This window comes from Manis pentadactyla, chromosome 3 (assembly GCF_030020395.1).
Source record: "Manis pentadactyla isolate mManPen7 chromosome 3, mManPen7.hap1, whole genome shotgun sequence".
NCBI classification, from domain to species: domain Eukaryota; kingdom Metazoa; phylum Chordata; class Mammalia; order Pholidota; family Manidae; genus Manis; species Manis pentadactyla.
Window position 1 is genome coordinate 72,263,798 of NC_080021.1, and position 12,471 is coordinate 72,276,268.

General features: G+C 35.7%; 1 protein-coding gene across 1 annotated transcript in view; it reads left to right on the plus strand.

The window, feature by feature from the left end:
- Positions 1 to 12,471, plus strand: part of LOC118923557 (cytochrome P450 7B1) — a 173,537-nt gene that overhangs the window by 129,028 nt on the left and 32,038 nt on the right. The window contains exon 2 of the mRNA XM_036907502.2: positions 11,550 to 11,686. Coding sequence (XP_036763397.2) covers positions 11,550 to 11,686 — 137 coding nt within the window. The remainder of the gene's footprint in view (positions 1 to 11,549; positions 11,687 to 12,471) is intronic.

Genomic DNA, 12,471 nt, shown 5'->3' on the forward strand with positions numbered 1-12,471 from the left:
CCACCCTCAACCCTAAGGCAGAACTGATCTGCCTTTCACCTCTATTTTGATCTTTTCTAGAAATGTCATATAAATGGAATCATATGTCTGTCTTTCTTCCTAGCATAATACATTTGAAATTTATCAATGTTGTTGCAGTTTGTTCCTTTTTTTTACTGTTGAATGATATTCCATTATGTAGATAGGCCATCTTTTGTTCACCTGCTCACTAGTAGACATTTGAATGGTTTCTAAATTTTGGCTTATTGATTCATGCAGCTATGAATAGTCATACAAGTCTTTGTGTGGACATATGTTTTCATTTCTCTTGGGTAGAGATACCTACAAGTGGAATTGCTGGGTTGTATTGTAGGTATGTTTAACATAAGAAACTGCTCAACTCTTTTCCCAAGTGACTACTATTTTGTTTTCACCAGCCGCATATGAGTGTTCCAGTTCCTCTACTTGCTGGCACTTGAGACAGCCATTCTTTTTGATTTTTGCAATTCTAGCAAGTGACTAGCAATACTTCATTTTAGTTATTAATTTCATTTCCCTAAAGATTCGTTATGTTGAACATCTTTTCATGTGCTTATTGGCCATTTGTATGTCTTCAGTGGTATAATGTTTATTCAAGTCTTCTGTCCATTTTTTTATTGGGTGGTCTCATTATAGAGTTAAAAGACATCTTTATATATTTTTCCCTAATTTTTACAGCACTTTCCTCGCCGTAAACACACACACACATGCCCACACACATATTGTGTGTGTGCGTGTGTGTGTGTGTGTGTGTGTGTAAACTGCTTGTTTCTTTCACATTCATGTTTTGAAGTAAAATACCTTGAAAATAACAGGATGGAATTTTCAGTTCTAGAAGAGAAACAATAAATTTTATGTGGTCATTAACAAGCATTTAATGAGCATTTTCAGGAGTTACCTGTATGCTCTCAGAGTGGTAGAATGGTTATTTACAAACCTATTAGTGGTTTCTGTTTTCTTTGTTTCTGCCCTTTTTATAGAAGAGGGGAGAAAACATCTTCTATAGATGTATAAGGCTCTGTCAAAATCCAGTTATTTCTGAAAAGGGATGAGGAAGTATCTGAGGAACTAGAAAGAGATATCAGAGTTCTTGATTTTTCAGTGCTTTTTATTCTAATGAAACTTCAAACATCTGTGCTTTGAAGTGTGTTCTGTGGAAAAAATTAATATATTACTACATCAGCATCACTTTGCCCAAGTCCCAGTTCAAAATATAGTTACATGAATACACACATGTGCATACATGTGCGTGCATTCACACACACACACACACACACGAATACTTCTCCGAATGACAAGAATATAAACCTCAATTCTCTCTACCAGTTCCTCCTAACCCTCCCAGCTCCTAACACAAGATAGTATCACTTTTGGACATTTTGGAGTAATTTAGGAAACAACAGTGAAATAATAAAAGCCCTTACTCTACCCTAAAATTTTTAACTGACAACTTGTATAACTATAGTACCCATCGTCTTTCCTTCTTTTCTGACTTCTAATGCTAACCTTCCATTTTGTGATAATATCTTCTATCCTTACCTCTGTAAATAACTCAATATTGATTAATGTTAACATTTTACTAAACACCGAAGATGTATTTACATATATTTGCATACTATATCCTATTCCCAAAGTCCCCAAAGTGAAATTAAAGTTCATAAAAAAGATGCAGCCTCATCCATTTAACTAACAAAGGAGGTAGCTCGTTAAAATGAGTAGATCCTCTTCCAGTCATGGTATGAATTCTACCAGTCCCACCAACACACACACAGCCTTGTTCTTAAATGTGGAAGGAAGCTAAGGATGATGAGACATTGAAAAAAGGTTACATCATGAAAGAGAGAAACCACAACATAGAAACAAACAAACAAAAAAGACTCTGAGAAGACAATTCAGGAACAACAAAAAAAAATCCCCCCAAATTTTATTTAACAGTCTTAGAGAGATAAGAGAAGAAATTGCATTCATAAAACAAGAATGGAATACAATTTGTATAAGGTATAATCACAGAGCACAAAAGAACTCTTGAAAATTAAATACCTAAAAGTAGAAAAAATCTGTGAAAGAGATTAAGAAAACCTATTAAATGGAGCAAAAGAAAAATTGATGGAGAATAGGAAAGGAGCTATATGAAAATTACAGGACCATATGTCTGCCCATATTGAGAGAATTTAGAGAGTACTGAAAGAGATATGAATTAGTGACGGGTACATAGAAAATGATACAAACACAAAAACAAAGCAGTTGAACACTACCTAAATAGTGATTATGGTATGAACACTGAAAATTGAGTTCACAAAACAAGTGGGAGCGTATAATAAGAGGGGATAGCATAAGCTAAGGACACTGCACGCATTATGTTTAAAATAAGATGTTACCTTTAATAGAATCTTAGAATCTGCAAACCTTAGTGATTTCTGTATATAACTATGATACCAGGTCTTCTACATTCCATGTTAATAATATTTGTGATGGTGGATCTCCTGAAGTAATTACACACTCCTTTTATGCAGTGACCTAAAATCACCAGCCAAAGTTAGGAACCAATCTTTGGAAAAGAATGGTATTTTCCCTTCCAAAAAGCCCTCTAAGTTATCAAAATGTTACCTTTCTCAGTGCCATGTGCTGTGTTACAAATGAAGAGATACCATTAGCTTTTGCTATGTTCATGTTTTAGCCAACATTAAAATATGGCTATAAATTATTGCATTATGAAGCAGATGTAACATATGGTCCTTGGGCTTTTCATTAGCTTCCCACCTCAGCAAACCAGAGTACCCTTGAATGGCCTTTCCTATGGGTCTGATAAACTATGCTTGATTATTTTAATGTTGGTCTTCAGAATTTGGAACTTTGTTTTTTCATTGGCTTGGGTTGATGAAATGTCATTTAATAACTTGACTCTGCATTTATATATTATTGGCATTGATCTCTATGTTGTCATTATCAAGGCTTTCTGGGCTAATCCTCTGTTATAACTTTGTTTCCATAGAACTGTGGGTTCTGATTTTCTATTAAACATTTCCAAATCAAATGATTTAATCAAATATCAGAAATGAGTAAATAGAATTGTATCTCTTCCATGGAGTCCATGGAGTCCAACTGAATCACAAATTCAGTTGCATGGTTTTCTATCTTAATTAAGGAGTAGGAATGACTTTAATTTATGAATCAATTTGCCTCTTTTGGAATTGTCTAGGCCATTTAAACATTCTTGACCACCTTTCTCCTAAAATCCAGTACTCTTCTGAGCCACTTTTGTTCCTTTGCATGTGTTTGCTTAGAGAACACAAAGCCTGAAAAGTTATAGTTTCTTTCAAAGAAGGAAGATGATTGTAATGCCCCATCTCCTGACCAGAAAATCATATATGGCAGCCCTAAACTAAAATCTAAATTAGGCAAATAAAGAAAGCATGAAAGCAAATGAAAAATATCTTAAAATTTGGTACTGTATTGAAAACTTTGAGCAAAGAGAAATTAAGAGAGAACCGTGTTTAGGTTTGTATTTCAATGATCCCAAGTAACAACGTAAAGATAATAATAGTAACAGCAGTTCACATTTTGAGCTCTTACTATGACCAAGTCATTGCCTTCAATTCTTTACATTCATCAACTCATCTCATCTAATCCTCACGTGAGGAAAATGCAGTATTCCAGCCATTTTAAAGATGAGGAACCTGAGGCACAGACAGGTTAAGTAAATTGGCCAAAGTTACCAAACTGGTGGTAGTTGGCAGAGCCTGAGATCTGAGCCATGCAGTGTGGCCAAATTAATCAGCAGGCTCTTGCAGCAAGGCACCTGGGAATTAATTATGGCTTGAACGCCCTACTAACACAGGGTCAGGTTCATAAAGAAATGTACCCTAGTGTTGTGGTCATTTTTGTGAAGCCTGCTTGAGATTCAATTAAGTTTTAAATGATAGGTTTTTTTTTTAAATATGCCTTGACATTATTTCATTGGTGCCAACTTGGGCATCCTTCCCAGATTAAAATAAAAAGCCCAATGATAGACTTCTCTGAGTGAAATCCTGCATGTATGTGGTTTGGCTTCTTATCCAAAGAAGCATTTACAAGTCACTCACTTGATCAAGGCATTAGTATAAATCTGCTAATGAAATTGAGTTTACAAGGCACATTCTACAAAGCTTTGTCCAGATCATACAATTGCATAGATTGACTACTAAAGATTGAACTGGGATATGACTTGAAAAGTTATGCTCGGTGGTCTGAAGATATATTTAGTCATGTTCATGTTGGTTTTGCTGAGATTCCATGCCAATAATGGAGAAATTTGTGACCATTCAAGCATTGTTTGCTTTTACACAATGCTTGCCATTACATTTAATGCTTGGATCAAAAGTGCTTGAACAGTAATATCTTTGCTACCAGGAAATTAAATCAAGTTTTAAGTCAGTTGCCATTCTGATAGAGCCAAAACAGTTCTAAGAGTAAAGGCCTTATTTATGACCCACAGAGTTGAGAGAACTTCGAGAGTTGCACGAAAGTTACCAAAGAACAGAGCATTGAATCACTGACAGACTGAAAAGTGGCATTTTTTATCGAGGGATTTTTCATTTATTCTTGTGAAGCAGAGGTTGTGTGAACACCAGATGCCAATCATACAGCACTAGCGGATTTGTGAGATTATAGGACTGGGAAAAAAGTGAAGGTTAAGTGCAGGGTACAGTAGAGATTACTTAGTGTAATGAATTCTGTAATTTTTCTAGACAGAGTTGGATTAATTTTCATCCTGACAAGAGATTACAGTCTGATTTGCAGTAAACAAATATGAAGCAGATCATTTATGTTCAACATATGAATCGAGACCTAAAGAATATATGATTTATCAAGAAAAAAATTGACCTGTTCGCTGTCAACATGAGGTTCTATGTTCCCTAACATGTTCCATGAGGGAGCGGAAATAGTGTGCTTCATGCCACAAGGCTTCTTCCTCCGAGCAGAGCCCTTGAAGAGCCAATCAGAGGGACCTTAGTCGTCAGAGTCTGGCAACTGCAGCCCTGTGTGATGAGCACCTTCCACCCAATAGCTGTCACAGAAACCAACTGCCTGCCTCACTAGCATGTTGCCTGCACCCTTGTAGAAGTGATGGCTATCCCAGGAAGCACCGTGTGTCCACACTTTGTGCAGTTACAGAATATGACCCCTGGTGTCTGCTCTACATTTTCCAGGTGTGGGTGGGGTGGCATCTGCTTGCCCTTAGGGTGACCCTTAGGCTGTCTCCACTCACCCACCTTGGGAATATTGTGCTCATTTTTAGAACCAGCCTTCATTTGCAGATTGTATTTATTTGTTTATTTTTAATATATTTTTTGCTATCAACTACTTTTTAGAAGACAGTGCCTTCTGTACATGATTTTCATTTTAACACTAAAATGGCATTTAAAAAATACAAACAACAATACACTGAGACGGGCACGTCATGTCTGTGGGATTCTTTCTCAAAAGTGTTACAACCTCAATCTAATCATGAGAAAACATCAGCCAACCCAAACTAAGGGAAAACCTGCAAAATAAATACAAGTACTCTTCCAAAGCACTATGTATGTGCTAGGCTAATTAGAAGACACCCCCATGACCTAACCCTGTAATCTCATCACCCAGAAATATTAACTAGTAATATCATAAACCACCCCAGCCCTTCTCTTTGTATTTATAGTACCTTATTCTTCTAGGAAGATAATGTTATGCTGTTGTGCCTGTGGTTATTTAACTGTGTTACTGCCTTAAAGGTACACAGTAAGCACATTTCTCTGAAGAGTAAATCCTGATGGGCTCTCTGAGGGGCGTGTCATACACACGGCAGGATGTCTCTGTGGATAAGGACTCAGGAGTACTCTTCACAGCCTTCACACTGTGTCACTGCTTCTCCCCACCCTTCCTCACCCTGTGGAGCCTGAGCACACCTTCAACTGAGTCCTTCTGGGTCTTTCTAATCAGGGAGTGGCTCCAATTTAAGCTTTAGCCGCTCATCTTCATGAGCTGCATCCATTATGGAATTTTCATCATCCCCTCTCAGGTGCCTCTCTCGCTGAGATTGAGCATGAGAAATGTACTGAGCGGGTTTACACACTGCATGGACAAGAAGAGGGAGTATGGTGTATTCTGCTCATACCCGCTCCTCCTGATTCTTTAAGTTACGTCCATCAAATGGCAGGTATTCACCAACCAGCATATATAGGATGTCTTGGGCTCTACACAGCCGTCGTGAGCCCATCTTACATTTGGCCCTGAAAAGGGTTCTGGGGCAGCATAAGGGAGCTGCCACACAGTGTATCCAATTTATTGCCAATGTCTGCTGTCTTGATGTGCATGTCAGTATCGGAGAGCAGGTTTTCTGCCTTTAGGTCTGTGGACAATACCCTTTTGGGGGCACTGCCACATGGCAGACACTGGCAGAATTTGCCTGAGGTCTCTTTGTCTTTCATGCTTCCAGTATCACCAGGTAATTGAACACCTCTGTCCCACTAGCATAGTCCATGGCAAGGTAGAGTGTTTCCTTAGTCTCCATCGTCTCAAGTAATTTCATGACATCGGGGTGACCCAAGGCCTTCCTTGTTTTGACTTTGTGGGGTAGTCTCTGCAGACAGAAGGATTCTGCGGACTCTTGCTAATGACCTTCATGGTCAGCTGGTTCCCAGTGAGGATGGGTCGGGCCAGTGTCACCCTGGCAGAGGTGTCCTTGTTTATGGTCGTGGCCTCTTCCCCTCAGCAGGGATGGCTGAGAGGTGCCACGGCATGTTGCATTTACTCTTGCACTTGGAGGCAAAGTGTCCTAAGGTCAGTTTAAAATTGGGAAAAGCTGGGGAGAAACTTGATCTGAATTGCTTCCCAAAAAATCACTTCCAAAGCCCACCTGAAAAACTGATCATTGTAATGGAATCAACCTAATGCCAAAGAAAAGTAAAGGTAAACAAATATTTTTTAAAATATTTTTAAAACAGATTTTTAAAATTTTTAAACAAAATTAAACAAATAGCTTTAAAAATAAAACAGATATTAACAAACGAAAGAAAAAATGTGAAAAGAATGAGAAAAATAATAAAAAATAAAAGGAAGAGTGAGCAAAAGAAAACATGAGAAAAAGATTAAAGAAAAAGTAGAAAAATTAGTAAATAAGTAGACAAAAACCCTGTAATGCCAAGGAAGAAAATAACTTCGGCCAAAGTCCCTCAGGTCACTAAAAAATAGCTTCCTGAACTAGAAGGTACACAATCCTCTGCCTAGCCAGGGTCCTGAGGAGGTGCCTGGGATTCCATAATAATGGCTCCTGGTGAAGTCATTGCAAGAAGTGGGTCTTCATGGCTGGATGTGATCCACAGTGATTTTCTCATTTTGGTTCCTAGAACCCTTTACTCTAAAAAAAATAGTGTAGTTTGTGCCACTTTACACATTGACCAATACTAATGCCTAGAATTAAGAAACTGATTTATCAGTTTATATTCATTTTATATATATATATATATATATATATATATATATATATATACACATTTACATATATATGTATATATATATGTAGGCTTAATTAGATAGAGCAGTTTGAGGCTTATAGAAAATTGGGAGGACATTGCAGAGCTCCCATAGACCCCCCCTTCCTATTCCCCTGGTATTCCTTATTATTAACATCTTGCGAGAGTATGGTCCAGTTGTTACAACTGAGCCAACATTACTGTAAATAAAGTCCTAAGGTTTACATCATGGATCCCTTTTTGTGTTGTACAGTATGTGGGTTTTGACAAATGTGCAGTAATGTGTATCCACCATTATAGTATTATACAGAAGAGTTTCACCCCCCATAAAAATCCCATTCTCCACCTAATCATTGTTCCCTCCCCCTAAAAAAAACTGGCAACTACTGATCTTTAAATCTCCATAGTTTTGGCCTTTCCAGAATGTCATGTAATTGTAACCACACAATACGTAGTCTTTTCAGATTAGTTTTCATTTAGCAATATGTAGTTAATGTTCCTCCATGTATTTTTTGTTTGGCAAGAGTTTTACCAGTTTGTTTATCCATTCACCTTGATTGTTCACAAGTTTTAGCAATTTTGAATAAAGTTGCTATAAACATTTGTGTGCAGGTTTTTGTGTAAACACAAGTTATCTATTCGTTTGTGTAAATACCAAGGATCATAATCACTGGGTCATAGAGTAAGTGCATGTTTAGTTTTGTAAGAAAGAAACTGCCACACTGTCTTTCAAAGTGGCTATACCATTTTGCATTCCAACCGGCAATAAAAGTTCCTGTTGCTGCACATCCTTGGCAGCTTTTGGGGTTGTCATTGTTTGGGGTTTAGCCATTTTAATAGATGGGTAATGATAGTTCTTCATTTTAATTTGCATTTCTTTGATAACATACCATGTAGAATATATTTTCATTTGTTTATTTGCCATTAGTATATACTTCTTTGGAAGGGGCCAGTTCATATTTTTTGCCCATTTTTAATTGTTTTTTTCTCTTAACGTTAAGTTTCAAGAATTATTTGTATGTGTTTAATTTAGTTCTTTATCAGATATGTATTTTGCAAAGATTTTTTTCCCCAGTGCGCTGCTTGGGTTTTTATTCTCTTAACAGTGTGCTTTGCAGAGCAGGTGTTTTTATTTTAATGAAGTATTTTTTCCTTTTATTTCATGGATCATACATTTGATGTTATATCTAAAAAGTCATCACCAACCCCAAGGTCACCTAGACTTTTTTCCAGGTTATCAGCTAGGTGTTTTGTAGTTTTGCATTTTATAATTAGATCAGTGATTCACTTCAGGTTAATTTTTGGGAAAGGTGTAAGAACTGTGTCTAGATTCGTACTTTTTGCAAGTGGATGCCCAGATCTAGTACCATTTGTTGAGAAGACCAGCCTTTCTCTATTGAATTACTTTTACTCCTTCATTAAAGATTGACTCACTGTTTGTATAGGTCTATTTTTGAGCCCTCTATTTTGTCCCATTGATCTGTTTGTCTCTTCTTTCACCAGTGCACACTGTTTTTATTACTAATGTACCTTTATAGTAAGTCTCTTAAAGTCAGGTAGTGTCAGTCCTCCAACTTTGTTCTTTTCCTTCAATATTATATTGGCTATTCTGGGTCTTTTCCCTTTCTATATAAACTTTAGATTCAGTTTGTCAATGTCCACAAAATAACTTTCTGGAGTTCTCATTGGGATTGTCTTGAATCTATAGGTCAAGTTGGGAAAAACTGACATCTTGACAATCTTGAATCCTCTATCTATATACATGGCATATCTCTCCATTTATTTAGATCTTGATTTCTTTCACCACAGTTTTGCAGTTTTCCTGATATAGATATTGTATGTACTTTGATAGGCTTATACCAAAATATTCCATGTTTATGGATGCCAATGTAAATGGTATTACACTTTTTTTATTTCAAATTCCACTTTTTTGTTGCTAGTGTATAGGAAAACAATTTACTTTTGTGTACTAACCTTGTATTCTGCTACCTTGCTATAATCACTTCTTAGTTCCAGGAGGGTTTTTTGGTTGATTTTTCTTTTTTTTGCGATTTTTCCATAGATGATCATATTATCTGCAAACAAAGAGAATATTAATTCTTCTTTCTCAACCTGTATAAATCTATATTTCCTTTTCTTGTCTTATTTCATTTTAGTTAGGAATTCTAAGATAGCATTGAACAGGAGTCGTAAGGCTTTGATAGGTCATCAGTTGAACTAGCACTCCATTTTTTTCCTGAAAATATGCAGAGTTGTGACATGGTAATTTATCGTTTTAAGCTTATTGCTGCCAAAATGAACACAGCTGTCAGAAATGATGACCCTTTCATCTTGGTAACTGTAAAATGGCTTCCTAATGTGTTTCCCTAACTCTGAACATTAAGTTAATATTCTCTGGTTTTCATAGTTCCATTCTCCTCTCACCCTGCAGAAATCCCATGAAGAATACAGCTTTTGACTAAATGAAAGAGCAGAGAGGATGAAATTAGTTGCATTAAATTATGATCTGACAAAAAGCTTTTCAAAATCTTGTAATGCAATGTAACATTCAGACAATATTAAACAAAACCAAGTAAAAATAGACTGACGAAGTGAGTTAATAGTGTGAAAGGAAATTTTGTGAACTAGATTACTTGCAAATTTTGAAAGAGGCATTGATTTCTAACCCTGCCTGCTCTAACATTTTCTGTCTTGAAAATCCTGCTCTAAAATCTTATGTTCAGTTTCTTGTTTCATCTTTGGATATAAAATGAACTATTATAATATTTTCTTGGTACACTTTTATATTTCCAAAAAAAGCAATTTTCTATTGCTAATGATTGCATTTAAGAAGACAATGGAGAAAGTGGGAACGAGTAAGATCACATTTCTATGAAATGTTTCTGTCTTCCAATTTCTAAGTATAAGTATTTAGACAACAGCACACATTTTGTGAATTTCTATGAAAATAAACTGTCTTCCAAAAAATAGAAAGTGCAAAGTTTCGGGGCCTATTTCCTTTATTTCTATCACACCTTGGATTTCTTTTGTTTTATTTTATTTCTTTACCCCTGAAAGATCTGTTTATCTTTTAGGTTTAATTCTACCATATTGGATGATGGCAAAATAAAAGCTTTTGATAAGGTTAATCTAGCTACATAAAAGTTCATGTTAAGTATGATCATAATCTTGATCTTTGATTAGATCTGAGCTAGTAATGTATTGTGATTAATCAAAATGGGTTGCACTGCATGCAGCATAAGTCATCTTCACAGATGGGATAGAGAATCATGAGAGTTCTCTTGAATATTTGTTTTAATCCCTTCTAGGATAAAATGGCTTTGGATTTTTTTTTTTTTTTTACTTTAAATCAGATTAAGTTCACCAAATAAACAACTAGGAAGAAATTTGAAGTACAGGTTTGCTAGGATTATAGGTCAAAAAAGAAGAAATTTGTTTTTTAACTCATAGTGTTGCAATGTTTCATAGAACAGGCTTCATATGTTAAAAAAAAACATGTCCTGTAAAATTTAACAAATATTCCTATACATTTGTAATTAAAATAAAAAACTTTACAAAAGAATATAAGAAAATATACTTCATGGAAATAATGTTAAGGTTTTTATTGTTCTTAAAAGCAAGAAAGATTCTTCAAGATATTAATTGCCCCTTTCCTAATGATGTAATTCCAGTCTCATTGACATCTGATGACAAAGAGCTTTACTTTGGCAACTACACGACCTGATATCTAACATGCTAGTGCAGCAAACACTCTCATGCACAAAGTGTTTACTGGATGTGTCTGTCATTTCAACCAGCCATTTGGGCCTTAGAAGACAAAATTTCTTTAAAAAGTTGCTCACCACAATCTGTGGATTGAACTGTCTACCCAAGAGCCATACATACTGGAGGGACTTAAAAAACACGTCTATGATTATGTAAGAATCACTGAAGGAAAGCTGTGCAATTCATCCATTCACTTCTATACTGGATTAATAATTCACATGTATTACAGTAAGAATGCTTTAATGATTTTTCTTTAATCTTTTTTTCTTTTTATAGGAGACCTGGTGAGCCTCCATTGATAAAAGGCTGGCTTCCTTACCTGGGAGAAATCCTGAAATTAAATAAAGATCCTTTAGGTTTCATGAGAACTCTTCAAAAGCAACATGGTGACACTTTCACCATTCTCCTTGGGGGTGAGCAGCCTTGTATAAGCACCTAACATGTATCATGATTTCTCATTTTTTCTTTAATGTTATTATATTTTTCTCCTAGGCAAAATATGGAATATTTGTATATTATTATTTCTAGACTCATACAAAAGAAACTATGTTTTTGAGCATAATAATCCTCACATTAATAACTGAATAATAGAGCCATCTTGAGGGCACCTCGGGAGCCCCTCTTTCCTACCATCATCTTCATTCTCATTTGGTTTGACTTGGTTTTAAGAAGGGTTAAAAAAAAAGCTAGAATGTATTAACAGACTTTATTTTGTAGAGCAGTTTCACGTTTATAGAAAATTGATCGTATGTAGTATAGAGAGTTCCCACATCTCAGGTTTTTTTCCCCTGATCACAATTTCTCCTATTATTAACATCTTATATCAGTGCTGTACATTTGTTACAACTGATGAGCCAATGTTGATACATTATTAAAAGTCTGTGGTTTACATTAGGGTCCACTCTTTGTGTTGTGCAGTTCTTCAATTTTGGCCAATGCAGAATGTTATGCATGTATCCATCATTACAGTATCACACAGAATGATTTCCCTGCCCTAAAAATCCTATGTTCCACGTAATCAGTCCTCTTCCCATCCCCCTGAATCCCTAGAAACCCAGTAATATATTTTTAATTTAAAAGGTTTTTTATTTTCCTAACTTCAATAAAACATTTACAAACAAGAAAAATAAATAGATTACTACATATCCCAACATTATAGGGCTGAGAGGAAAAGCTGGAATGTTCTTACTAGTTCATC